Source organism: Bombus flavifrons, chromosome 8 (assembly GCF_040668555.2).
Source record: "Bombus flavifrons isolate JBK064 chromosome 8, iyBomFlav1_principal, whole genome shotgun sequence".
Classification (NCBI taxonomy): Eukaryota; Metazoa; Arthropoda; class Insecta; order Hymenoptera; family Apidae; genus Bombus; species Bombus flavifrons.
The window spans coordinates 8,134,329-8,162,126 of record NC_138449.1 but is presented as its reverse complement, the minus strand read 5'-3'; the positions used below and the strand labels follow the sequence as shown (position 1 = coordinate 8,162,126).

Below are 27,798 nucleotides of genomic sequence, written 5' to 3'. Positions count from 1 at the left end.
GCCATTTTTTCTCGGATTGTGTCAAGAATCTGAAAAATCTATTAACGTCGAACATATGATTTTTCACTAATAAATCCAAACTTTTGCCAGAATTATTTGAAGTTCTACCAGAAACAGAGAGGATTCCCGGAAACGTCTCATTTTTCTTTTACATTGTTTCATAATGTGTAAGAATTCACTTTCAATCTGATTATCTATTATGAAATTATTACATCTTAAAGAATAGACATAATAGTATGATAGATGAGAAAAATCACTTTTTATAATTGTTTTAAAATAAAATATCGGATTAACGTTCTCAGTCTAACGTAATTAGTATCTTAAATCACGTAATTTTATAATATGAATTAAGTCAGAATTATGAAAGAAATTTTTTTCAAGCGAAACCAGATTTCTGAGAAAAACGTCATTGAAGATTAATCGAATACGCATGAACTTAATTGACATCACAGATATTCCACGATAAATTGTATATTAAACTTTTATACTTATTCCGACAATTTTGTGTTCCTCAAATATATCTACTTTTAACATCATTAATTAATGCAAAGACGCGTACGTAAAAAATGATATGGAAAGTATTGCAAGGAATACCTTCGATCCGAAAGATCAGCAATAGGAGTAATATTCGCTTAGTTAGAAAAGATCTCCGGTAATTGAACGATACTTCGATCTTTTTAAAACGAACATATCATCTAAATCAAAATTTAAAACCACGAAATCTTCTATTCTGCATGTAAGACATAGTTCACCACCGAATGTGTCATATTTATTAAAATGCTGTACTTCAAATATCACCAGAAATAAGTGGCTAATTATAAAATAACAAAGTGAAACGATTTAGTGTTCCGTGATGATTACTGTGTCGTTCGAACGGTCAAAGGAACAAATTCTGAATACTAAATCTGAGCGTGATTTGTGTTCCATCTCCCAAGCGTTCATAGGAGGATCTAGAAATCGATCGACCGAACTAACGGTTGGAATTACCGGCGCGCTTCGTTGTGCAACCTTCTTGACGTCACTCGGTCGTTACACTTGCTTGCGACTGATTCATACACGTCATGGCGTTGCGCGCCGCGCTCGTCGTCTTCTCTTCCTTCACGTTGCAGGAATATCGCCGCGGAACGTTTCTTGTATCGAGCACTGATTTAGTTTGTTTCTCGACGAGCTCGTCTAGAAACGTGCGCGCTATTTCCGCGTAAACGGAATACTGCGAAAATCGAACGTCCCTCTGACACTGTAAATGAGACAGTAATTAATTGGAGATATCGTTATCAATCTGTTCATTTTTAATTAACCTTTTTTTTTCTTTTTTGAATGTTAGGTAATACAAGACAATTTCTAAGAACAATGTTCTGTATAATACACACGGGTAAAGTAGAGAATTATTATGAAAGTATATATGCCTTTAACAGCTTTTTAAGGAGTTCAGTGCTCGAATAAAAAAAGATGGAAAGTTGTTATTTATATAAAATAACCTCAATTCGTCTTTGGAAATAATGATTTCAATTTAATTATGACTTGATTGAAGATTGAAATATATGATATTGGAAGCACAATATAGAGTTTTATTTTAATTGATATCAAAGATTTCTATTATTATTATTGATTCTATTACGAGGCAAAATACTGTATACTTTAATTCTGTGTTAAAATGTTAGTACAAATTGCAAGTGAGTGACAAGGTGCTAATAAAGCATTGGTAGTGTTGGAAAATAGATAGGAATACCTATTTCTTATTTCAACAGCTTAATTTCGATCACAAATTGCAAAAGCACTTTCAAATAGGCTGATATAAAAATATTAATAACTAATCAATAAATGCGGAACATTTTTTATGACCACATCGACAAGGAAGGTCAATGAATCAATTGACTTATCGTCAATGTAATGGCGATTTAATTCGTGTAATTGCTATAGATAACACGTACACATGTATCAGACACTTGTTCGATATGTTTTTAAATTCACGAAAAGAAATCGATGATAAGTGTTCTGTCTGGTGTAGGACGTATCTGTTTCTCTTAGTCAAATGAAAAAAAGAGGTCAGTATTGTGAGATAACGTGCGTCAGATCACGGACGCCGTTAACGTAATAATTTATCCAACATATTATTCAACTCTCGTGCGTATGCGCGCACATAGGAACGTGTCTGTGTGGAAAAACTCGGGATTTACCGTGGCGAACATTTACTTACACTTGAGCTCCGTAGAAGATTCTTACTGCACTTGTACTTTGTACGACATTGCATAGCATACCGGAAAATTATGCATTTGTGATAGAGGAAATTTACACTCGAGATGTGTGGCATATTCGAAAGATATTGTCATCGTTCGAAACAAGATTGATAAATTTACTTTTCGATCATTGTTGTGATTAATGTAAAATCCATTCGTGTAAATCCTTTGTATATGTATAAAACAAGTGGTTACAACATTTATTCGTTTCTTCAAATTAATTGAAAAGTAATTAGTTGTACGTTACCTAGCTTCTTTTCATTTTTTCATATAAGGAGAAATGATTTTTCTTCGAATTCTTTTATTATACGATTATCAGATGAAGGTATGTTTTATTATTTTTATTTAAGTAAATAATTTCTCGAAATAATTTCTTAAATAATTTCTAATTCTATTATAAGATAGGTACTTACAAATGTCCTTGGTGGAAATAAAAATGAGAGCAAATGCTGGGGAATTGTAAAAGAACTTAGATTTATTGTTTATGGTTAAAATGTATAAAAATTTAAATTATTTTCAAAGTAAGAATCTTAATGATCGTACATTATTGTTGCCTTTAAAACCATTAAACGTCATGTTCGCTTGAATGGTTGAAGTGAGTTGTAGCGTTTACAGAATATCCGTCGCCAGACGAACGATTATTTGCCTAGCATAAACTTAAAATATCTGCATGCGTATGTTATTTGTCTTCGGTAATTCTACTTCTAAACTTGTAATCCGCCGATAGTATTGCATGTAAACAAACACTTAATGTGTTATCATAAGTTATCTGTTAGAACTCTTCGATATATAACTAGGAATAAAAAATGAAAAATATATAATGATAAATAGGAATAGATGATACGATAAAATTTTAGAAAAATAAATTTTTGCCACAATCAAAAAAATAAAAAGAAAGAGAATTCAGTCCTGAAGATATTAAATTTTCTATAAGCTTAATTACTGTATCATCGATATATTTATATAAAAAATTGTGAACTGCATGCAAGTGCAACTGCAAGTAAAAATAGCCATTTCGAAAGCTATATACTACTTAAAATGAAAGAAAGAGCTGAAGAATTTAGGTTAACGTAAGCGAGACATCTGATGCAATACAGACAAATGTTTTGATAGACAGATTTCCTATTAAGACTTCGATTTAGTGTATAAAACGTTCGCTTCTCCATTGAGAATGCAATCTGAACCGAATCCTACAAAAAGAAAGAGAGAGAGAGTGATGTGACAACCAAGTGGAAGTAAAAAGAAGATCGTTTTAGGTGAATATAATAAGCATTCACCTGATGAACGAAGGTGCACAGGGAAACAGGTCAAAACCTGCACAGACGTGCGTAAGAACAAACGAGGAACCAAACCCGGTATTCCAAAGTAGGTCGATCGTATAGTGAGAGTGTCCTCGTAGATCGATCGTGTAACGCCAAACTTTTGCTCTCCGAAGTAACGTTATTGCCAACGTGGAATCAAACTGATTATCTTATGCTTCTAAACACGGTGATTTTTATAATTTTGGTTAATTTTTTAACTAATAATATTAGTGAATTAACGAATAACGATCGTAGATTTCTATGACCACAAATAGCTGATGATTTTATAATTTAAAGTAGAATAGGGCTAACAATTGATTTGTATAATTTGAAAAATTCACTTGCACTTTTTTCATTGTTGTGTATAAGAAGATGTATTAATAATAATAACTTTTAGTCAGTGACTTGTCAAACCTCGCTAACAACTAGGCTGTGGACATATATGCAAATTCATATTTTTATGAATATTTATCTTTGATTAAAAAATCGGAACTTAGATAGAAGATTGTTTTCTATCTATCAAATATTGTAAAAGGTACCATACTTTGGATGTTTGATATGTTTCTGCATATTATCAGCTCTCTGGCTATTTTTTGAATTTTTAATGTTCCCATAAATTCATAAAAAGCCGCAGTTTACTAATAATATTAGTTTGGTTGTGCAAAGGAGTTTGGCAAACTCTATTCACAACCTAAGAAGGATTTCGAATTCTGAGTTAGAAAACTGAGAAGATTGCATCTTCTTGTCTTTATGTGATTTCTTGTACGAATAATTATATATATAATTATATACAAAAGTATGAAATGGATGAGAAAAACTAATCTCATTATAACTGACGATAAACGATTTATTATAATTCCACTATGTATCATTCTCTGTCGTATACATTTTTCCTTTATACAGCACATTAAACTACTGTTTAACTAATCGCAAAACTTTTATCAACTAAAACAAGCAGCTGCCCATTTCGCTGCCTTATCTACATAATATAATGTCGTTTATAGACCGTAATCGCTTCATTCAATGGATAATCATATGCGGTACGTTCAGTTTAAGAGGAAAATGATCTGGTTACTGAGAAACTCTGTAGTTGGCTTCTCGGAGTCGCATAATGACTCAGCAATCGCGTTGGGGTTTACCTATGGTCTTCTTCGGACCGTGAAGCTATTATCCGCGGGAACTCGACGCACGTACGAGCCGTTTTCACACTCGTTTAATCGCCAGCCATCACACGGGTCAATTTATAGAAGTTACACTTGCATAAATATGTTTATATTTTAGCATCGATAAAAACCCTTTGTTACACAATAGAATGTTAATTTTTAATTTGTGTTCTGCGTCAAATATTATATGCATTATGGAATAGATTTAACGATTAGCTACAATCAGCATAACAGGTATAATTATGGTAATTTCCTTGTAAAGGATAATATATAAACTTTTTGTCGGGTTCTTATAACTTGTCATATGAAAAGTCTTAATTTTTAATATGCTATACACGTATGTACATAGTTAAATAAATTTTCAACAGTAAATTGTACCTATGCTATTTGTTTGAAATATGTATATAGATAAGAATGTATATATATATTCTTAATGTAATAATATTCCTTTCACCAATAACATGCTAAATAATACTATTTTTTTTTTAATAATTATATTATATTTACAAACTGCGGCTCTGTTGAACGAACCAGCAAATCTGATAATGTGGATATCGTGAGCGTGCGGATAACGCTCACTAGTGAAATGATGATATCAAATTACAAGTTGTACAATTCAAATTTACTTTATCTTCTGATAAAACTGATATGTATTTGCATAAACTTGCCGATACGTGCAACCAATTTTACCTTATAATTACACATACGCTTATATCACATACACACACTTCTACATTTATTTATAATTATACATTTCAAATAATAATATACAGTGTGTGGACATGAAAAGCTAAATATCCAAAATTTCAAAAATAATATTTTATTAACACAACAAGTCTGCTGTTACTATAAACGTTAACATCTTTGTGTTCCTCTTTCGGTAGTATTCCAAGCATAAGCACCCAAACATTTAAAAACATTAGGTAGTCCTTTTAACATAGCGTTTTCGGTCCGCTGTTCCTTTCCTTCTTTTTTTTTTTTTTTTTTTTTTTTGCTACAAAAAACTAATTTCGAAGAACGCGAAGCTCGTTTCTCGTGAGATATACATATTGCAAGCAACTCTCTTCGGGCATAACATGACTGGGCTCACGTTCGCGACAAAGTTTATGGTCGGACGAAAAAAATGATACGGGTATGCTAATTCGCCACGCGAACCAGTAATATTGAAGTCAGGATTGTCACGCGTCACTGACCGAAACGGTCCGGGACTCAGGATGTTAGAACGGCGATAATTCTCGTTGACACGGGACGTCGTGGTCGTCGTCAAGTGTGAGAATCGTGGTTACGATCGTGGATCAGTCATTCACGACGGTAAATACATTTTCGAGACAGGAAAATATCGTTGCGAATGTCGTTAAATATTCTTACGGCCGCGTCGTAGACAACGACAAACGGGAAAGATCCTTGTATTTTTTCCATGTCACCTTCGGCCGAGTGACTGGTCACCCAGAAATTATTGCAACTTCATATTGAGTATGTTGTAACGCTTTAACGATGGGACGTAACCTCGATCGAGAATCGAAGGTGAGTTTCTTCGGAAGCGAATGACTCGAACGGAGCACCGTTTTTCCGCTGTCGACCTACGAGACGAGTAAGCCGATCTAAACTTTAAGTGTACTTTTTATGATGGTCGGGAAAATTATGGTTATACTGCACGATTTCTTCCGTCTCTTTCACCTTGGTATGGAAATTATGTCGTCGAATAGAAAGATAGCTATACGAGTGAAGTACAAATAGATGCAGTCCAATTCGTTGGTATTAGGACATTATGAAAACCTTTAAAAATGATCATCTGATTCAAAATGTTATATTATAAAAGATCAATATTATAATAGTAATTTTATCAACAATGTATCGACGTCCATACAACGAAGTTAATTCTCTTCGTGTCTATGTATGATTGACACGTCTTTTGATCGTCATTTTGATCAATTTCGACATTCGTATTATTATTATATATTAATCGTTTCTCTTGATTTTACAGTGAAGATTCAAATTTTAAGTAGACTTCTTCTAGTATCCATCTACTCCATACATTTTGTTATATTCTTTATACACAAGATATCGAACAACTCTTCTCTCCAGTCAAATTTTCGACTACGTTTTCAATAAATTTCAAAGTTTCAATAATAAATTCCAAACACGCGAATAACACAAATAGAGACAATGAAATTATGATCATCGTTTCAAAGTTAATCGTTAAAACTTAGTAATACACGCAACAATGATTTTGATCATGCGAAGAGAATATAAATTGTATTAAATTATGTTTTATTCGTGTACACGTATCTTGGTCAATCGGTGAGTTGCACAAAATGAAAGAATTTGGCGTCAGGCGGTTACACCGGAACAAAACTGTTCAGGACACGAAATGTTTGTAACGGGACCTGATCTTGCGCAATAGTCCGAAACGAGAGCCGATCATGACTAAACGTGTACCGAACGTGGGCCCAACACGTGGACATTCCGGACGACCGCAGAATTCACTTGCAATGATTCAGAGCATACCACCAAGATCCGGTGTATAAATTGAGAAATGTTCCATTTCGATTTTCGGAATGTCTAAAAATAATAAATTTTCATCTAATCAAATAATCAACTTGTTTCTCTGAAGTACGGGCAAATGTTTAGAGACGTTACTGGTAAACATTTATTGAGTGTATTTTTCGCACGTTAAGCGCACGTAAGCGGATATTCTTTGACGAAACCATTAGAAGATGCCTCGTAATCGTGCTTCGTAAAGCAAGTTGATATATAATATGAAAGAGAAATTGTAACAGGTAGTATATTTATGTATAATAAAATTCCAATATTTTTATTAAAATTAAGTAACTGATAACATTGCAATGGTAACAGTGTATTTTCTCTTTATCTATTGTTTAATAATTTAATGATGCAATTTGTAATTTAATTCATAATTTGTGTTAAATACGTGCAAGATAAATGAACGTCTGAAACGATGATTCTGGACAATCTCTAATATTTCAAACTTTAAATAAGTATTTAAATATTTGGTATATTTAGAATCGGACAAATAATCGAAATTGACATTAGATCAGTAGCCAATTTCATTGTACATGTGTCGCCGTGAATCACTGGGACATTCCCTAACTGTTTTTACGAAGAAATTTAGCTAATATAAAATGTAAAAAATGTATATTGTATGTAGTATTTGAAGAAGCTTATGCAAATATTAGAACAGTTTAAGGAAATTTTGTAAAACTAATTCTGTAGAAAATGAACCAAGAGATAGACCAGAGAATGTAGTCCATAATATTTTAAAACAGAAAATGTGAGATATTATTGAAAATAATCTACATAGTGAGAGAACTAATATTTCGAACAAAAGTAGACTTTTGCTTTTTACGATTACTCGTCGACTGGTGCGAACAGGAAAGGTAAAGAAAATAGACAAATGAATTCTGCATGAGTTATATGATATGCAGAAGTTATGGCAATTAAAGATGACTGCTTATTTTGCTGTTTCGAAGAAATAAACAGGTTTTATTATGAAATATGAGATTCTATTAAGTGCTCTATAACTTCAACTTCGCTCTTATAGATTATCATCTTTGCAAATAGTTTCTTAATTTATGCATCGATCATTTCTATAAGTATATTTATAATTAAATAGAATTAATATTTATACGTGGATGAAATATTAAATTAAACTGCCGATATTTATGCACTTATAAAAAATATGGAACACACATATTGTACGAAAATATACAAGGTATTTAGAATATACATAGTACTTATTATAATATTTGCATTACATTTCGTGGAATAAATCTCTATTTAAAACCCATTTCCTTAACTGTATTTACACAAATATGCATTTGCATAAAGATCTAACGACAAGATAAGAATGACAATGACATGAAAATTATTTTAATTAAATATACAATCTTTTGAAAAACTTCGTGTGTTTGAAGTTTTGCTTAAAAAAACATTTCACATGCATTCCACTACAAAATGCAAAAGTACATAATGGGTTGCGTTCAAAATCGAAGGTAGTGTAGAAATTCATCCAGTATAAGGAGAACGTTTAAATTGTCGCACATTAGGAATGACTCGATACGCGTTCTTTTTTTTGGATGCTAATTTCCATATTCGCCTATGGCTTTCTGTTCTAACTAGAAGTCACATAACGTATTCCTAAAATTTAGCAGGCTCTTATTGAAAAAGATACGACCTCGAAACCGCAACTGTCTGTGGAATTCAGCCTACTCTCGATGAGAATGAGGTCAGAAAAGCGTTTCTTCCGCGAGTAGGTTCGTCGATTCCGCAAGACCTTCGGTTTCCGCGTCCGAGACATTGCTCCGAGATGAATGGAACATTCCTGGAATTGATCCGCGATGATTCAACTCCAGGACGTACAAACCCGTTTACTACGTCTTTCCTTCATGAACCTACCCCGAAAAAATTTAGTTCCTACCTGTATATCTAGTGAAATGCCAAACTCTTTGCTTCCACCGGAAATTCCAAGGATTATAATCTCGGTCACGCTTTCTCAACCCTTATATAGGCAACCGCAATGCTGCGGTTATACAAGTTAATAAATAAAAGCTGGAAGCTCGAATATTTAAATTATTTGCATAAATTTCTTTGGAGACTAGAAAGACACAAATAAAGAACTGAAAGTAAACAATTAGAAAGGAATACAGAAGTGGATACGAGAGAGAAATTAAGAATGAATAATGCGTGACTGAGGAACAAAGTATCAATGGCACGCAGTTGCGTAGAATCTGCTCACTATCAGAGTAACTGCAAAGAGCGACGTAAGGTGATATTCATTGAGGAAGAATATTATGACAAACCGATACCATAATAGCTTTTCTCTTTGAATGGTTTCCTGTTACGTTTCAATGCATTTCTAACAAACAACAGACAACTCGCGAAATTGTGCTAACTAAAAAAATTGTCATAGATGCTAGACTGTTTATTGTTAATAATAATTTGTGGACTTTATTTTGAACCGTTCGTTTCTCACAAAGTGATTAATGCAACATAATCGTAGTACGAAACAAATTGATATTACTAATTAAATGTGAGTTTAGAATAATTATATTTGTTGCACGCGTGTTCGACACACTAGTAAAGCATATGGCATCGTTGTTTTGATTCATACGAGCATCAAGACAACCAACAATTTTCTAAATTAACTGACACGGATAAAAAGCCTGAGAACACGAACGTCTTATTAAAAACGCATTTATCTCAACGATTTCTCGATATTCTTTATGCAGCTCCCAATTTTACCAACAAACAAGTTAGCGTTACGTGCAGTTTATCATGCTCGTCGTCGAAGATACGCATGAAGGATAGTTAAATTCCTGTGAACACGATTTTAAAGTTGATTCGAAAGCTGATGAACTTCCTGTATTATATCATTGATTCAATCGATACGACTATGTAGTCGCGTTGAATGAACGTGGTTATGAATGAACGCACGATGTCCGGGCACGTGTTGTTGACGGTAGCGCAATCGCGTAGGGCCCGTTGGCAATCTTATCGGAAGCAAACGGCTGTCCGAATGGATGGAGGGAAAGAGAGAACGGAAAGCGGTGGAGGAAAGGCAAGAGAAAGAGTGGAAGAGAGGAAAAGAGGAAGAAACGTGGGGTGATCTGAAGGAGAATGTGTGGCACGATGCCACCGAGGTGGTTTCGTGCACAGGTGCACCCTATGAGAGGGTAACACGATATCGTGCGATCTTTCGACCTCGAGTGAGGATCCGCCATTACGACCCTGAAGGGCGCAGCTAGCGTACGCGATGAATCACCCGGAGGAAATGATGTGCACATACAGACGCTCCGAGACCGACAAGTGTAAGCCAGCTTGTGTGCACCGGCCTCTCAAACCACGCGCCATCGTGAGAGCGTTCGAGAGCTTATGCTGCACGTGATCGCGACTCCTCGCTATCTTTGCCACCCGACGGATATTTTTGCGCTCTTTTGCTTGCGCACATAAGCCTTCGCGTTCTTTTCCTACTCGATCGATGAAGTTCCATTCGACACTTTATTTCAGGTATATTATATTAGGTATATATTATTTTAACGCTAAAATTAGTATTAACGAACATCAGATCAATTAACTATTTACGATTATTGGTTTTAAATAGAAGCTTTAATAATATATGTCTGTAAGAAAATCTTCGAAATATAGGATAACATAGTTTCGTTTATGATTACGTGATTTATAAGTTTGAACTTTGTTTCATAATTATGACGTCCGTTTATATCTATCACGCGTAATAATAATGTCTCGTAACTTCGCTCATAAGTATAAATACAGTTTGATTGATTTTCAATAATAAGGAACTTATTAGCAGTAATATATCGTAATAAAATATACCATTCGACATGACTGTCGGTTTGTATACCGGTTTGTGCACAACAAGTGGAATAAGACAGGAACATAGTGTCTGGTATCATTAACATATAATTTATATGAAGCTATATTAACAATTTCGCAAAAATGAGAAACTAATTTTTGCAGACATCTATCCTCTTTTTCCTCAAAATTATAGCCTCCCACTTTATCCGTTAAAAAAAACCACAGCTTTAATTATAAAGATACTACTTTCTTTCCCGTGTCGATTATAATTATACCTGTGTATCTAAATATACACCCGTGGCCAAGAAATACATAATTATGATAAAAAGAAACAGTCACTTCTTCACACGTCGGTATTCCAATGAACGCAAGTATGTATAGAATTATAAGCATTATATATTGTTATGATAATGTAGTATGAGAACATAATAAAATATGCAGTTGAATACCAAAACAAAAGCTCCGAGAAGACTGGCTTTTCTCAGTATGCAGTGTCAAGAAAATGCAAACGATACATGATTTACAAATGCCATTCGCACGGCTGTCCCAGGCGGTGCACACTCTACTGAAATACAGGGTGATTACGGGGAAACGAGCGCAACAGGTGCCGTGTTGTCTGCACTGGGAATCTTTTATAATCTTATCTCAACACCTCAGCCCCTCGATTTCATGGTATTTCTTTCAGGAGCGCCGTGCAAAATGAGACACAACGACATAAACTATCAGATTGGTGCATACCTATGGTATACACGATCTTTTTCAAATGAAAGTTTGCTAGTTTTTTCAAAGTACGATATATTTGATCAATTGTTGGTGGGCCAGTGTTGGAAGCTTAAATAAACAAATATAAATAAAGATACATATATTTAATTAAATAAATATATCTATATAATATATAAAAATATGGATATACCGATACGTTAGATTCAAAGAAAGGACGTTTTTTTATATACTAACCTGATATTTAAAATATAATCTACTTCTATTGAAGCGATATATAATTTTGTTGTCATCGACGCTCTTTATAAATGTATAAAACAGAATTAATGAACAAAAAATGACGAAAACAACAAGAAGAATTTTTGAGAGGTAGAAGAAAAGAGACGATAATGTAACGACTTAACTTCGCGCAACTTGATCAACGAGTTCAACATCTAAGAGAACATGATTCAAAACCTGTGATTAAGGAACAATATCTGCATACTCGAAGGATGACTACTCTTTTTCTCGCTGACCATTTATTACCACAGCGGTAAGCCTGACGCGTAGAGTAACTAAAAGCCGCAGGATAAATATAGGGATATTCCAGGATAAAATGCTCCTTAGTGCATGACGACTATTACATAAAGCTTAAAAATATCTTATTATGTATCGTACAACGTTTCAAGCGGATATAAAATAGATGAAGATACTAATGTACTTCGATTTCTTGATATTACATTTTACTATCTTTTACACTTTATCGTCGCGTCCTTGAACTCGTTTCTCATGTATTTGAATGTTTTTTATTACAAATATTATTATTTGTTATAGACACTTGATAATTTTATAATGCCCAAAGAAACTAATTTAATTTCTATATTTTTTTTTTGTTACAGAACCAACTCAAGGAGCTTTCGATTTAAAAGAAAGGTAAGTTATATATAATATAATACATAATAACTAGACTGTAAAGCTGTATAAAAATTCATATTCCTCTGAAGTTAATTAAAAGAATGGGGTTTAAAATGAAGGTTTGTTTCGTCCCATTAAATATCGTAATGAATACTCTATTTTGGACATTTTGTATAATTTTGCATATGATCTACGTTCTATGCATTTTTGCTCTCTTAATTCGACTTGTTAAGATATAAAAACTGAATCATCAAGGAGTGGAGAGTCATAGCTACTCATGGTTTCCTGAGCTACTAAAAAATACCCGAATTACGTGACTAACTTTGAATGCCATTGCCAAATAACGGCATATTCTTTAAGAAGGGACAGTACGTAATATGTAGGTTCATTCATGGAAATCGGAGAGATTCGCAGTGACGTAGCTTCCATGACGTTACATCGCAATTCCAGTAGGCGGACTTCGTCATCGTAGTAAAATTTTTCACCTACGTGAAACTCGTAAAATTGATAGCATTACACTTGAGCATTGTGCAATCTGTGTGCTACATATGAGGGATTTGCAATTTCCAAGTGATAATTCTTCTTTCAAACATATCAACATTTGCGCGTGCTTAGTAAAGACAGTAAAATTAATATGCTTTGCCGTTTACAACTCTCTTTTAACTTTCTTAGAATGGTACAACGTAAACGATTCATTTAAGCTGTCATAAATTGTGTGAAGATGTATAAGATCTACGTAACTTAAAACTAAACTGAGCCTTTCAAGACAGTTAACGCTAGAACAACTACTGTCTAACGTATATTTAAATATGCATTGTACATAAATTATTCTGGTCAGAATTTTATGATGAGAATAAAATAGATACGCTCAAATTTAACGAAAGTCAACGTTAATCGTGCAGTAGCAGCATCTGCATAAATATGTTCGTGTGTTTTGGGCAGATTTAGTATTTCTCGTATCAAATATTTATAGTTCTAACAATTTCATTGTTTAATGAAACCTTCAATGAGAAATTTATTTACGAAATTACCTTGTAAGAATGGTTGTGAATAAGAAATGGAATATATGAATAAATAGTGGAAAAACTAGTTTATGATTAACAGAAGAAAACTCGTGATTATATAATTGTAAATAAATTCTATCTAGTTTTAAAGAATCATTCGTCTCATAAAATTAGAAACAATTTCATAAAAAGAAAGTCATGAGATTTTGTAAAAAAATAAAACGTGCAGACTATAACACTTTGAAATATTGGATGAAGCGTATCTATACTGCAGAACATAAGCCATTTATAGGCAAGATGTTGCAAAGGCGATATATTTCTTTCATTTACAGTTAGAGGAAGTAGAGGAATAAACGTGTAAACGAGCTAATTACGAATTCAGTATATACGCTAAATTCCATGATGTTTACCTGCATTTTAATTGCAGTAGTTGGGAATACGTACTCTTGTGATCAAGATTAATAATCATTCTTTTCTTTCGCGTTCGCCAATCCTTGATTTCAAAGATGTAGAACTCATACATAAGTCAACGCCGTGCTATTTATAATACTATGAATTTTTATAGAAGTTGGATTTTCTTACGAAATTTTATACACCTTTTATATGTATAACTTTGTTATATACATCTACTATCGTTACTTGTATATATATACTTGTATACTGTATGCCTGCAATGTACTTCGTATAAAAGAAACTTGAAAATTATATTAAAATTCATATAAATCACATGTCGTTAGTAATTCTAATTTTGATTTAATTGATATCGTAAAATAGCGTTATATAAATTCTCTACTCTAACTTTTCAATAACAAACCTTTACGCTTAGTCATTTATGTAGCTATCATCTCTTCGTGTGCAACTTTAAAAGATTTGTTCTTCTCACCAGAATGCGTCATGATAACATTGTGCATCAGCTAAAAAAGTCTGCTATTCTTAGGTCGAGGAAGTCCCTCGTAGTGACGTAAATAACGTAATTTCTGTGAGGAAAGAAACGTTACTGTCCGGAAGCGGACGTGTGATCAGACTTATAAGACGTAGCCTTAATATCCCTTTCTTGGAAAAATCTTCCGAAAATAAGGATATTGGCTAGACGGAAATGAATTCTATTTTCATCCACAGTTATAAAGTACAATAGGTCAATTGTACTTATTAAACACGTGAATAATCACATCTATGACTTTCGTTATGCGTAATGTTTATCATAGAGAAATTATTCTGCAAGTATGTTTTTCTAATTAGAACGATATTTAATTAATAAATTAATAAATATATCTGACCAATGACTGTCCAAATTCTCTATATTTCTCCTCTGAATACTTTAAAGGCCGTATAACCTTCGATACGCGGATATAGATAAAAGCAATCGATAAAATTAATTTCGCGAGATCGATATCTCCAGTAAAATTAGCTGTCGTTATTTTTCTTCTAGAGAAAATGCAACTTCACTGTGACATAATTGGAAAATCCTCGTAGTCCATTGTACTTCTAACATACTCATCGAGAATAAAATCGTTCCTAGCAATCGACCGAAGAGCGATTTTAGATATTCAAGAATGGTTGGTAGGAGTTTCCACGTGTGTCATTGTGCTTTCGTGGTTTCTAGACCACATTAAACTTTCCGTTAATAGAAAACACTTACATAAGTAATTATTCGATGCTTTTTATGACGTTTCGAAAAGAACGATATTCCATGCACAAATGTTTCTTCGTCAAACAAGGGAAGCAACATAATAGATAGCCGTTAATAATAAAAAAGAGCTGTTTGCTTTACTGTTACATCTTTGGCTCCTGCGAAACTTTACTAGACATTTGGACCTAACAGATTCTGCCAACTTCTAGCTATTTTATGTTAAAACAATGATTCTAGATTAGATGAAAATGCCATAAAATGGCATTTAGTATCGTCAGATGACAAAAAAATTCCAAAATCAACAAAAATGTACCTACTTGTGTCCCTTTTCTGTGTTCTTCACATCTCAGTAGCAGCGAATGTATTAATCCACGATCTAACGTATTGCAAAATTCTCAATTAGCCTATAAACCATGAAACAATACGCAATAAGTATCTGAAACTTGTAATCTGCATAACAATCGTGTCTCTCTCTGGAGCTTGTGCATTTTCTAGATCGCAAGTGAAGGCACACTTGCGCAAAATGGAGCGATGTCGATTCGCTGATGATTTCGCGAGCATACCAGGTGGATGAGCATTTGCAGTGGGTGCGGTAGCTAGATCGCGATCGGTCGAACACGCTGATCGGCCTTTGGTGACAGAAATGGCCGACAATTATGCGAGCCAAGCCCGCGAGATGAGCTAACGCACGCGGTCGGCATCGCGACGGATCCGTAGCCGCTTTCCCTGGTCTTCTCTTCGCGCGGCTTCGTGATCACGCGCTAAAAATAATAGCAGACAGGCACGGCCAGACGAGCCGAAGGCGAGTGTGAATCAATCCCCGGAGGAAGTAGCGGCTCGCGCGGTTCCTTACTGCCTTACTCATTTACGACTCGGCCACTACGATTATATACATATATAACGCCGATTTTGACTGGCGATTTTGGATGCACTTCATCCACCGACCATTACACCGAAGTCGAATCTCTACTTGAGATTCGTAAAAATAGCTGTTCATCGAGCAATATACGTTGTACGTTTCGTTTCGTTTCGTTTCTCGTGGCGATAGACTCGTGTCTGTGCAATTCTATGCTGGATACACGCCGATCATGAATGATGAATCTTTAGTGCGATTGGAAAGCAATTTTCCTTATTCTAATTGCGATAAATTGCAGAATGTTTATATGGTTTTATGCGGAAAATTATCCTCTTCTAAATCTCCTCAAAAGTGGTATTGAAAGAAAATTTGCATTATCGGTTATCGAAAACGGCAATTTACTGCAATAATACAAATGATTACGTTTGTAACTTCGATCATACTATGAGTTAATAATATTCAATGCGTTGTGGGATAGCGCTCGCTTAATAAATATTATTCACGTTCTCCTTATTACTTAATGACATACGTAGCACATAATAGACTTTTAACAAAACACACGAACATTTAATGCAAACTTCTACACCGGTACTTCTTATTATTCCTGAAGAGACATTACAATGGATATCATCATTCTTTACAAAATTTCCTTTGTCCTTTTTGCTTACCATGGTAGACTGTCCGGATATTTACGTAAGAGACGGAATCTAATCATATTTTCTTTAATAAGTATTATAGCAAGTACTTTATTTTGCATATTTTATATATCTTTTAATATTATACGCATTCTGAGTATTTTTGTACCTTGAAATCTCCTATAAATACATAAAAATGGCCAGTTTGCTTATCAGTATACACACAGAGTCGGGAAACGAATTTTCATTAACGATCGTTTTAATGCCGAAAGGACAATGTATAATGCATATTTCGAACGTCGTGCGTTGAAAGACAAATGAAGTTTAATTTTAAAGCTTGATTGAATGGATTGCAACAACTGGCTGATAAAGCGCGATCGTTCAAGGATGTGTTTCCGGTTTTTACGGTTACACCGCCTAAAATTAAACCCGCTGATTTAAACTGAGCGCCGCCGATCATCGTACAACTTTAAACTCGTGACATTGGTTCTACGATATTTACATACAAGAATCTCTCTCGATGACTTGTTGATTCTCTACAAATTCGCGATTCCGTGAAGTAGTACTGGAATTTCTATATTCCATGATTTACCGTCAATTTTACCGATCTTGAGAACGTCGCTGTCTCTAATAACACCATAATCGATTGCTAAGTAAGTATATAATACTCACATGTACACATTTGGAGTCGATAATGACTATAATAGCGAACAAACGAACGTTTGTAAAATTCATTAAAACGTTCTAGTATTCTCGTTAAAAAAATAATTATCTTGGTATTTATTTCTAGTACTCGTATTATTTTTCATATATAATATATCTCAATATAATTTCAATATAACAAATGTTATATTATTATATCCATCGTTTAATTACGCTATTATTAGTTATTTTTGATACTTTACTGTGATTATGTATATTATAGAATCAGTTGATTCTTCTACCACTATAACCTTTTCGCTATGTATAAATTAGTATTGCAAGCATGGTAATCTAGTGGACAAAAGCACAATAAAACACTGTAGTACAGACACATTGATAAAACATATTCTTTGTCACAGACGTATTGAATCGTTGTATTAATTTACATCTTCTTCATCGTGTATTTACATCTCATTGTCAAATTCAAAACTCCGTGCATTTTTACGATTCGTGTATTACGTCGACCTTTTTTCATTCAAGAAATAAATGGTATAAGTTGTTCAAAATGTTTAACTTCGCGGATGAGTTAAAAATCACGACATTTGAAAAAAGTTTTCGTGTTAATTAGTGTAAAATACGTATGTAAACGTCTACATATCTGTGAATATGTATAGCACACGTCAGCATATATCGCGGTGGGCAATGAAAATTCCATCAACAGTGAACGTGTTAATCTGCGATTTACAAACATTCAGACGAATTCCTGCCGGTATATGATCAACATCGAAGCCATTCAGATTTATGTCGATTTCGGTAAAAGGATCGGCTAGAGGCTATATCGTGGGAAAATTAGCCACGTGTTATATATTACTATAGAAGGGCGTAGTGGCATAAAGGTTGTCGGTATTCGCGAGGAGTACGATTTTCCAATGGTTGGCTCAGCTGATCGGCTCGTGCCGCGAGAAAAGACGCGGCAGTGCGTGTTAGAACGTGCGATCGTACAAACGACATTCACGGTCGGATAACGTACGTCGGGTGAAATGCTCGAACGTGATCGCGACGTGAATGTTCCATGGCGTGGGACTCGTCGCCTGAGGATCTACGCTGCAATGTATCGTGGAATGCCACCTGTAAGTCTTACTAAACGATGACCATTCTTTCTACCTTAAACATGCCGAGAGATTACCTTACGTACGTGTTCAGGTGGAAATATCGATGGTTGGAGGTTGCGGCAAAAACGAAATGATATATCTGTTTCCGTCGAATCTGCAATTAATTAATTTCAACGAAATATAAACATCGAACAATGAGAAACTGTCTGGTGAAAAAATGTGTCGATCGAAAGTAATTTTATGTATATTTGTATTGTCTCTGTATGTATACAGTAAACATTACAGACGTTTACGTACATTCAAGAGAATAAAATAGATAAAGTTTGATCGGTATTAAAGCCAATTTGGCTTAATTGAAATTAATGAATAAGCAAAGACACATAATCATTACAAAAATAATTTATTGTAAAATTGAGATTAGTTATAACGTATAATTTACTTCTTACACTCTTGATTTTCTTCGATCTTTCACTTTTATCGAGGTACGTTTCAAACGATTGATTTAACGATCTGTATAATTGTATAATGTTGTAATAATAATAATTATAAGCATCCCGGGATTTTCCTAAATTTCTTTTTAAATCTAGAATGAAATTAAAAAATTAAGCTTGGACACATAAACGCGACTCTGTTTGTCTACAAAGACTTGAAAGGAAAATAAGTATTATCAAAATTAAGCAAAAACTATCTAAAGTAATAAACACTATAATGACAGCATACATAAATTTGTACTTTCATAATTGCATATGTGCATAAACGCATGTGTAAATACAAGTATTCTCATGGTCGGTCAAGAACGTCTGTGTGTAAAAACACAAAGACGCTAATCACTTGTGATAGGTTAACAACGCATTAATTTTTTTCCAATTGCGACTTCTCATTATGGTATGTACGCATCAGCAAGAAAATTAAGTCGTACGATGTAGAAAAAGAGTCTAGTCGTTCCAATAGAATCGTCGAAACAAGATTTGTATAAAATTGGAAGATTCTAACGAAATTACGAGATACATATTTTAATACGAAAACAATGTGATTCTACGTATTCATTCCCAGCGAACTGTCACTGTCTTTTGTTTACCTCCTTTGGCGTCGTCGTGTTTTCATTGAAATGCGTGCGCGAGCCAGCTTCGTCAATTTACTATCCTTCCAATTCTCCGCGACCGTTGTATCCACAAAAAATTATCGATCCTTTCGAATGTGAATTAATCTCGGAGACGTTTTATGTCACGCGGCCATCCATATGGCAAGTAATTTCTCGGTGCGTCGCAAAAAACATTCGCTGACACGAACACACCGATAAATGAACGCTGATTTCACGGCCCAGAAAATTCTTAAATCACCGCTGCCTCGATGCTGACCTCTCTCCATCGCACCGGTAAGCGATTTTATTTCGTTTCAATCTAATACACTCTGACCTGCGCTTCCGTTCAACTTCGTCCAAATTAGTCATGTTACCTGTCTTCAAGTAGTTGGCCACTACTTTACCAGTGTAAACCTGTTATGGTATTATACTTGACCTGGAATGCACTTTTTAATATTCTTTGTACTGATTCCTTTATTCTTATCGGTCGTATTCTCTGTCCCATATAATACTCCGTTGCTCAATAAGTTAACAAGATTTAATAAGAAATTCATTGCAAATGTTCTATAATTCGTTCATCAATGAAGGCATCAAATCCTAAAAAAAAATGTTTTTTTATCCAAGGCATTTGAATTTAATTAAATCATATCTCTGCCAAGCGATGAACATTAATAAACATATTAACATATGAATGTTCACTGGAGGTATTACAGTGAATACTACTATACGTAATTAAGCTGTAGACGATATCGTTGCATATAAATCATAAACATGTTGTACAATTAAGCATAGCATTAGCGTTACGCGTGACTATTGAAGTTCATGCACCGATAGACAAAGTTAATAACAAAATCTATCTGAATACCGTAATCGCGTGAAATTTTCTACTGATATGTGATCACTGAGCAACAAAGAAACGTTCAGGAATGGTAAAGTGGCAGGAATGGTTTGGGAGCAGAATCGCGTTTGCGATTGACCCGCTATCTGTTTCTTTGGGTTTCATGCGGCCGGTATACCTCGGGTATTGAATATTGCGCCAGGCAACGAGAGTGGTTCTGGGTGGTCCTTGTGCGGCCGAAATGTTAAGCAGAAAGGGCAAAACGGACAGCAAGACGGTCACAGAAAGAGCGAGATAAAGAAAGAGAGAAAACGTGCAGGTCCCTATTGGGTTCCCGGCGTGCCTTTCGTATCCCTGGAATGTGGCCGATGTCTCTATCCGCTTCTTGCAGCGGCCGCGATCACGAGGACCACACGAATCGATAATTGCCTCTTTCGAAAAATTGCTCCCGCCTTTTCCACTTGGACCAGTTAAACGTCGTTTTTCTGGGCAACGCGTCGGTACGCGCCTCGAATTCGCTCGCGTAATACCGAGCGCGAAAACCTGACCGGTTGAAGAAGCGAGATCCAAAGTACGCGGCTTCTGTCATCGGGATGTTCCGAGCCGGAGGGTCCAACGAACTTCGCTCTCGAATGCCGTCACTCGGTCGAATTAGTTCTCCTTATACATGTAACAATAGATGTTTGTACTTATTCGTTGAGTTTGAAATAATGGCGGTAACTTAACAATAGAATTATACCGATGATCTATAATGTGTGTTTAAATATTTTATACATAGATATTTCGAATTATAACGATGCAGTGGAACATGAATTATTAGAACGTAGATTAACGAGACGATGCATTATTGGACGAGCGAATAGAAAATTCAGAAGGAAGAAATCGCTGTGTTTTTGCTTGAAAGCTTTGGCTCTTGTTTAATATTAACATTTATAAAGAAGTTCAGAAGAAATGCCATATGCAAACAAAGTTCGATTCCATATTTGTGAGAAATTGAATTGTACACAAATGTACAGAATGCACTTAATATTGAGAGTATTGAAGCGAAGTGTTCGATATAATATTGAAAGACCAAAGGAATCTTTACTTACGTTCGTTATTCGTACTCATAGCAGCATTACTTCGGCATAACGTATTAGACTCGACTATACGTTAAAAAAGGAAAAAACGAAATAAGCTAAAAGGATGTAAAATTAACAACATTATGCAAACGTAAGTATGGGGAGGACAAACAGGAGTACGAATGCGCTAAAGATGCTCAAAGATGTAACGTTAAATGCACCGATGTTCATTGCTTGTCAACGAACATGTCATTTACTATATTTAGAAAAGATGTTCTTCGCAAGAAGAGGTACACGCGAACGTATTCTTCTCTCGCATCGTTTTTCAATATTATTTTATAACGATCGTCGAACGAACTAACGAACGAATCCATTATATCGACGTAATGTTTCATTTAACAGTCGATGGTCAGAATGCATGATTCCGACTATTCTCTTTCATTTCTATCGAAGCGATTATCGGTTATGATGACAGGACATTACGCGATAATGTGTGACTACTCGCGTAACAGCGTGATACCAAATTAGGCTAATTTGCATAGCTAACATACACCATGAGCGTGGTTCGTGGCAAATGTTAGCAGAAGATGAATTCGTCACGCACCGATTGCTTATGTCAGCTTCCACTGCTTATTTTCGGAAAAACACTCGTATTTCCTGCGAAACAATAATCCATGTTGACTCACTAATCAACCGGCTCGAACCGCGCTGCTCTCGTTCCTGCGGCTTCTTTTCGCTTGTCCTTTTTTTTTTTATGTTTTGGCCAAGCGCCACGAGGAACGCGTACGTTTTCTGGGTAACGTCTAGTCACCACTTAAACTCAGTGTAACGTATTTGAACCGGAAACAAAATCCTGCATGCAAATAATCAAACTAGATGTCCACGTGTGACGCACACGACTAATTTCTCACAGCGACGATGACAGACAGATTTGTAAAATATGTATTACGTAGTTGCTAATTTTAGTATAAAAAGTGATTCGTCTCGTGAGATTTATTGTAATACCTTCGATCGGATATGCTTGTGTTATTATTACGAGCAGCAGGAATATGTGGCACGACTTGTTTGGCGAGTATGTTGCAGTAAGGTCAGTTTTTCTATTGTAAGTCAAGGAAGAAATGATACTAATTACTCGGAAGTCGGAACAAAAAATTAATGTGGCGTATTTGAAATAAAGTTGTAAGTGCAACTAAGTAAATCGGGATAAATTAAGTGTTATACTAGCTTGTATTATATTCGTATGTAAATAAAATTGATACCAAAAGATTTTTAAATAATCTATTCACATTCGATGTGCAAAGAGAAATTCTTGAATCTGAATAGTTTGATTCAACACGTTTTATAAGGTACAAAGGAACTTGAACAAAGTTTTGCGTAAGAAGTTAGATTCAAGTAATTGATGTTCAAAAAGGTTGGGACAAGTAATTGAGAAAAAGCTGAAGAAAACTGCACGTACAAACTAATAATAAATTCGACTAAAAGTGATTATTAAAATTTCATGAGTAGGACACCGTTTATATCTATATTTCTAGAGATAATTCAATGTACTTAAAAGAGGCAAATAATGAAAATTCAAGATTTTCTATTAGCTTTGTAACGCGGTATTTGCGCTAAACGCGTACTTCTACGTTTCTTCTACAATGTTCATGCCGTGTGCAGCTACGTTTTCCCGTTATCATCGGGAGTCATGATTCTGATGTGATAACTTATATTATGTATACATAACAAGAATCATGTGTATACGTAGTACGTAATTCAAGATTGCTCGCGAACCTACTGAAAAATCTCGTGAGGACGGTCACGTACACCTTACTGTTTAAATTAAATTGCAACTCCTCGCAGAATGTGTCACTGACGAAGCTCACACCTGTTTATTATTAATCGTGGAAGATGTTAATCAGATTCTGATCAGAACGCCAATAAACGATGCCGACCATTACAAATACACAGTTTTATTACCCGAAGAGTACAATTTACACGATAAACTTGCTCATCAGTTTTTCCATGTTTAAATTATTTTTCCACTTCACGTTGTATTTCAGGCAATTTGGAATCAGGTGATTTTCTTCTAACTTTCTAATAAACTTTAAACTTGCGTTTACATCTTTTCCTCCTTTGTACCAATAAAACATTCTGATGATGTTTGTCTATCATAGAAAAAGCTAGGACATCCTGTATTCGTCTTAATCTTGCATTTACTTCCAATGAAGGTTGTCTTGTCAATCCTTCAAGAACCTAAAACAACGTGATCGCGAAAGCTTAAAAGCATATGATACGTGTTCTCGATAACGACGAACTCCGCGTGATCGCATTTATAGTTCCGTTAAACAAACATATAGTCACGTATCGTCGTTGCATACTTATAAAATTATCATATAGAAAATTATCGTGGTCCACCTGAGAATTTTAGATACGGTGTGAATTCGTAGAGCGGCAAGGGCCGAGCTGAAATACCGAGCGTTATCGAGGCCGTGAACGATTGAATCATGATGTATGTACGAGTACGCACACGACAGTCAAGACGCGACTTCCAGGAGAAGGTATTAACAACGGTTCGAATTGGCACGCGTACTTCCCCAGCAGACGACCTGCATAATCCTACAAGAGTTGAGCAATGGTAGAAGGGACTGGACGATTGTCGGATCGAATGATTGAATTATGTACTTAATTACACGGCTAACATTCATCCCTTTTATGACATGACATAATGAGTTTTGATTGAATGGGGTTGCTTACATTACATAAAAACAATAACAGATTTCTCGCAATAATCGAATAACGGAATTCTATAAACCTTCCTATTATTATCAATTAAGCATAATTTTGTTTTTACATATCCAGATGCTTTATAACTTCTTTGGGGTGTATAATGGGAAATATATTTAAAGAAATTGGATATAAAGGTAATATAAAATAAGGGATGAGACGTTATGGGAACAATAATGTACTAAATTTGATTTATTCATTATGGATGGAAAGGAACAGTTTTAAATTGAGCGCTATTGCAAATTGTTATAACAGGATTCTACAATCGTCAAGATCATTTTGTTTAAATTGTTCGTAAACGTTAACTATTAAAAAATATAATATAACGGTATAGAAAGATAATGTGGTACATAAACATTTAAAAAATTGATATTCAATACACCTCCAATTCTCATAACATAAATAAGTTTCATTTATCCTGTCTTAATTTCTTCAATGGTTCAATTCGTATGGTTCAGATGTAATACTAACTAGGATGGCTATCTTTTTATTATATAACAGAGTATTCTAATGTATCGGGATACACATGCGTAGTCATACACGACGTATTCTTCGAACAGCGTTTCTTATGCACTTGACCCCGAAAATTAACGTGACGTAGACAGCGTAGACGTCTGCTTTCGTAGGCGCGAAATCATTTCGCAACTATTGGCGAGACCGCCGTAATCATTGCGAAAACTCGCACGTCATCCCGTTAACCAGTTTATACCATAAACCAATAGCGGCGAAAGTAGAAGAAAGGCACGGGAGGAGAGGTTGGCCTTGATTCGAAATTTGTCCCTTCTACTTTCAAGATCGCTTCTATTTTTACCGTAAAATACGTGCTTCACGAGATTTTTGATCTCCTGTGACGTCACACACGTAATAAAAAAAATAGTTGCGTTGTTACGTGGTATAATCAGTGGCACCATAACCTACAAATCGTTAGCCCGATCGTTCTCACTCGTAACGTGATTTCTAAAGCGAGTGTAATAGAAATCGCTTAGTCATCTAGAAATCCTTTCTCTATCGATTCTTGTACTATAACACGTACGTCAATTCAGTATTAACTGTTATAATAGTTTAAACTACCTACACCTGCGTTGTGCGAATAGGGAAATTTAAAAATTTAAAAAGGGCAACGTTAAAATGAAAAGTAAAATGAATTATAGACATCATATTACTGTTTATATTGGGTTATAAAATTGTACACAGACGTATAACAATATTTATTATATCTATTAGGCTATAAAACGTGAGTAACTAATATTCTGAAAATTTTTATTTACACCTCTATTGATAGTCTCGAGATGAAAGACAGTTGAACGGAGCCACGTCGATATGCTTTTGTTTATCGATGTACTTACTAAGAATCTTAAAACAAAGGATCTTACTATAAATAAAAAGATCACTGTCTCATATGAAATTCTCGATACTTAGACACCGATTACACAATGACTTATTAAAATCACACAATTAACACGAATTTATTAACTCATTACTGAGAAGTGAATGACATGTTTATGCTACTGGAGAAGCTTCCGAAAAAAAGTCTGCGAAATAGATGTCATCGTCTTTTGACTTAAACGCCTTTGTCCTACCGTTAAAGATCGTTCGCTCCTTTTCGGAAATAGTAGCGTTCGTCATAACGCTAACGAACCTGCTGCTCATTCCTCCCTTCGATCTAATGGGGGTTTCACGCAGAATTACGATTACGAGATACGAGTAAGGAAGACTCGGCGAAAGGAAACGTGATCACTGATTTCAAGTGAGAGGAAAAAGAGGACACAGGGTAACTTTCAGAAGGGGAAGGTTTATTATCGAGGTGGGCCGATCGCACACGCGAGATGAGTACACGGTTAGGTGAACATGCAACTAATTGATCTGAGATTTAACGACATCCACATCGATAACAATTATGTTCTCAAACATGTCAAACGAAAAAGAGCGTCCGCGTAGAAAGGAAGAAAAAGAAGATATTAGATAAATCGTAGATAAAATCGCAAACTAGATATTATCGTTTCTTTGATACATTAACCCGTTACAAATTCTAATAATAATTTTTTGGTTATATTCATCTTCTTATTTACAGAAATGTTTTTTATCATTTTATGTATTTGTATTTGCAAAGGCTGGAATTAATATCTCTCTATTAACATTCAATAATTATAGAAATTTTTAATTAATAAATTACTCGGTTAACAGATAAAAACGCATATAGAAATCTCGACAATGTTGCTATTATAGTATCTATAAATGTGTGAAACATCTATTGTATTCTGGCTTCGATATTGCGACGAGATGAGTGATGATCGATTACGAATTCCTTTGAGAAGGCTGAATCAAGAAAAACCTGTATTATCACGAACGTTCATACATAGAACACGTTAATAATAGATAAGCAGACGTATAACTATGCAAATGAGTCATTCAGTTATGATAAGTTGGATCTAGCATCGCGAGAGGGTAAGATACTCCGCTAAAAGAATCGACGTAAAGCGCTCATTGTCATTGCCATGTTCATCGAACATTTTGCTCGATACGTTCGTTATCATTAGAATCTCAACGGCAATTAATCCATGTTGTTGCGCGGGCATCGAGATGCTGTAATTATTACTATTATCGTCATCTTCTCTATTATTAGCGTTGTTCCACGGTGTTATGTCTACGGAAACATGCTTACCGTGCATAACCGCGTACACACTTACACGCGAGTACGCTTACTCTGACGTAGTCAAAAGTCACGAGCCACGGTTCTCGCTTATTAATTGCATGTTCGAGAGGCCGAACGTTCGTCTTTGCGTAATGGATGCTACATGCAAAAGTCTCGACGCGGTGGCGACATGCCTCGGATTACCAACGACCACGGTAATTAACAGAATCACGCGTACAACACCGCTAATGACGCACACGTTCACCTGTGGGATGCCCCCTGCCACGGAAAACTTGCTCTCAGAAACGGATTTATTTATAAAAACATTAATGCACCGCTGATTCTTATGGAGGAAACGAACCAACTAACGACGTGTCTTCTGTTCCGAGTACGGAAAAAGCGCTCGCGTGCCAACGACGGAACGTTCTTGCAGCTGTGAGGACCTAGCCTTCTCTAGACGACATACCACCGATGTCTGTCCTGAGGATCAACCAGGCGTAGGATGTAAAACCGCGTAACTACCTCTGCCTTTTAGACGTTTGCACGCTTGGCGAAATTTACAATCGTTCGTTAACATGTTGACAAATGAGAGGAGAAGGAAGATTCGATCTATCTACTTTCTTTCGCGAAATGCAAAAATTACGTAATAACGAAGGAGTAGGTTCAAACTAACGAAGAAATCAATCTGACAAAACATTAAAATGAAAAAATCTCGTTGAAAAGATTTCATATTTACGTCTAAGAGACTATAAAGAGCAGTATATAAAGAGTGTTAAACAAATATGGGAAATTAACGATAATCTTACGGATTTCGGATCGGTAGAAGACAAATTCGATTGTTGGAAAGGAGGAAAATAAAAATGCAGCATCCGTTTGAAGGACGATGTCCA

At 35.0% G+C, this 27,798-nt stretch overlaps 1 protein-coding gene across 3 annotated transcripts in view; it reads left to right on the top strand.

The window, feature by feature from the left end:
• LOC138182818 (uncharacterized) overlaps positions 1–27,798 on the top strand; it is a 59,844-nt gene that overhangs the window by 11,231 nt on the left and 20,815 nt on the right. Inside the window, exon 2 of one of the 3 annotated variants that reach the window (XM_069119071.1) lies at positions 12,636–12,669. Coding sequence is in view for 1 of the 3 variants with exons in the window: in XM_069119070.1 (XP_068975171.1) it covers positions 18,491–18,548 (58 nt within the window). In the remaining 2 variants the exon portion in view is untranslated. Of the gene's footprint in view, positions 1–12,635; positions 12,670–17,300; positions 17,430–18,171; positions 18,549–27,798 lie in introns of those variants that run through there. The other 2 variants (XM_069119073.1, XM_069119070.1) reach the window with 2 other exon arrangements.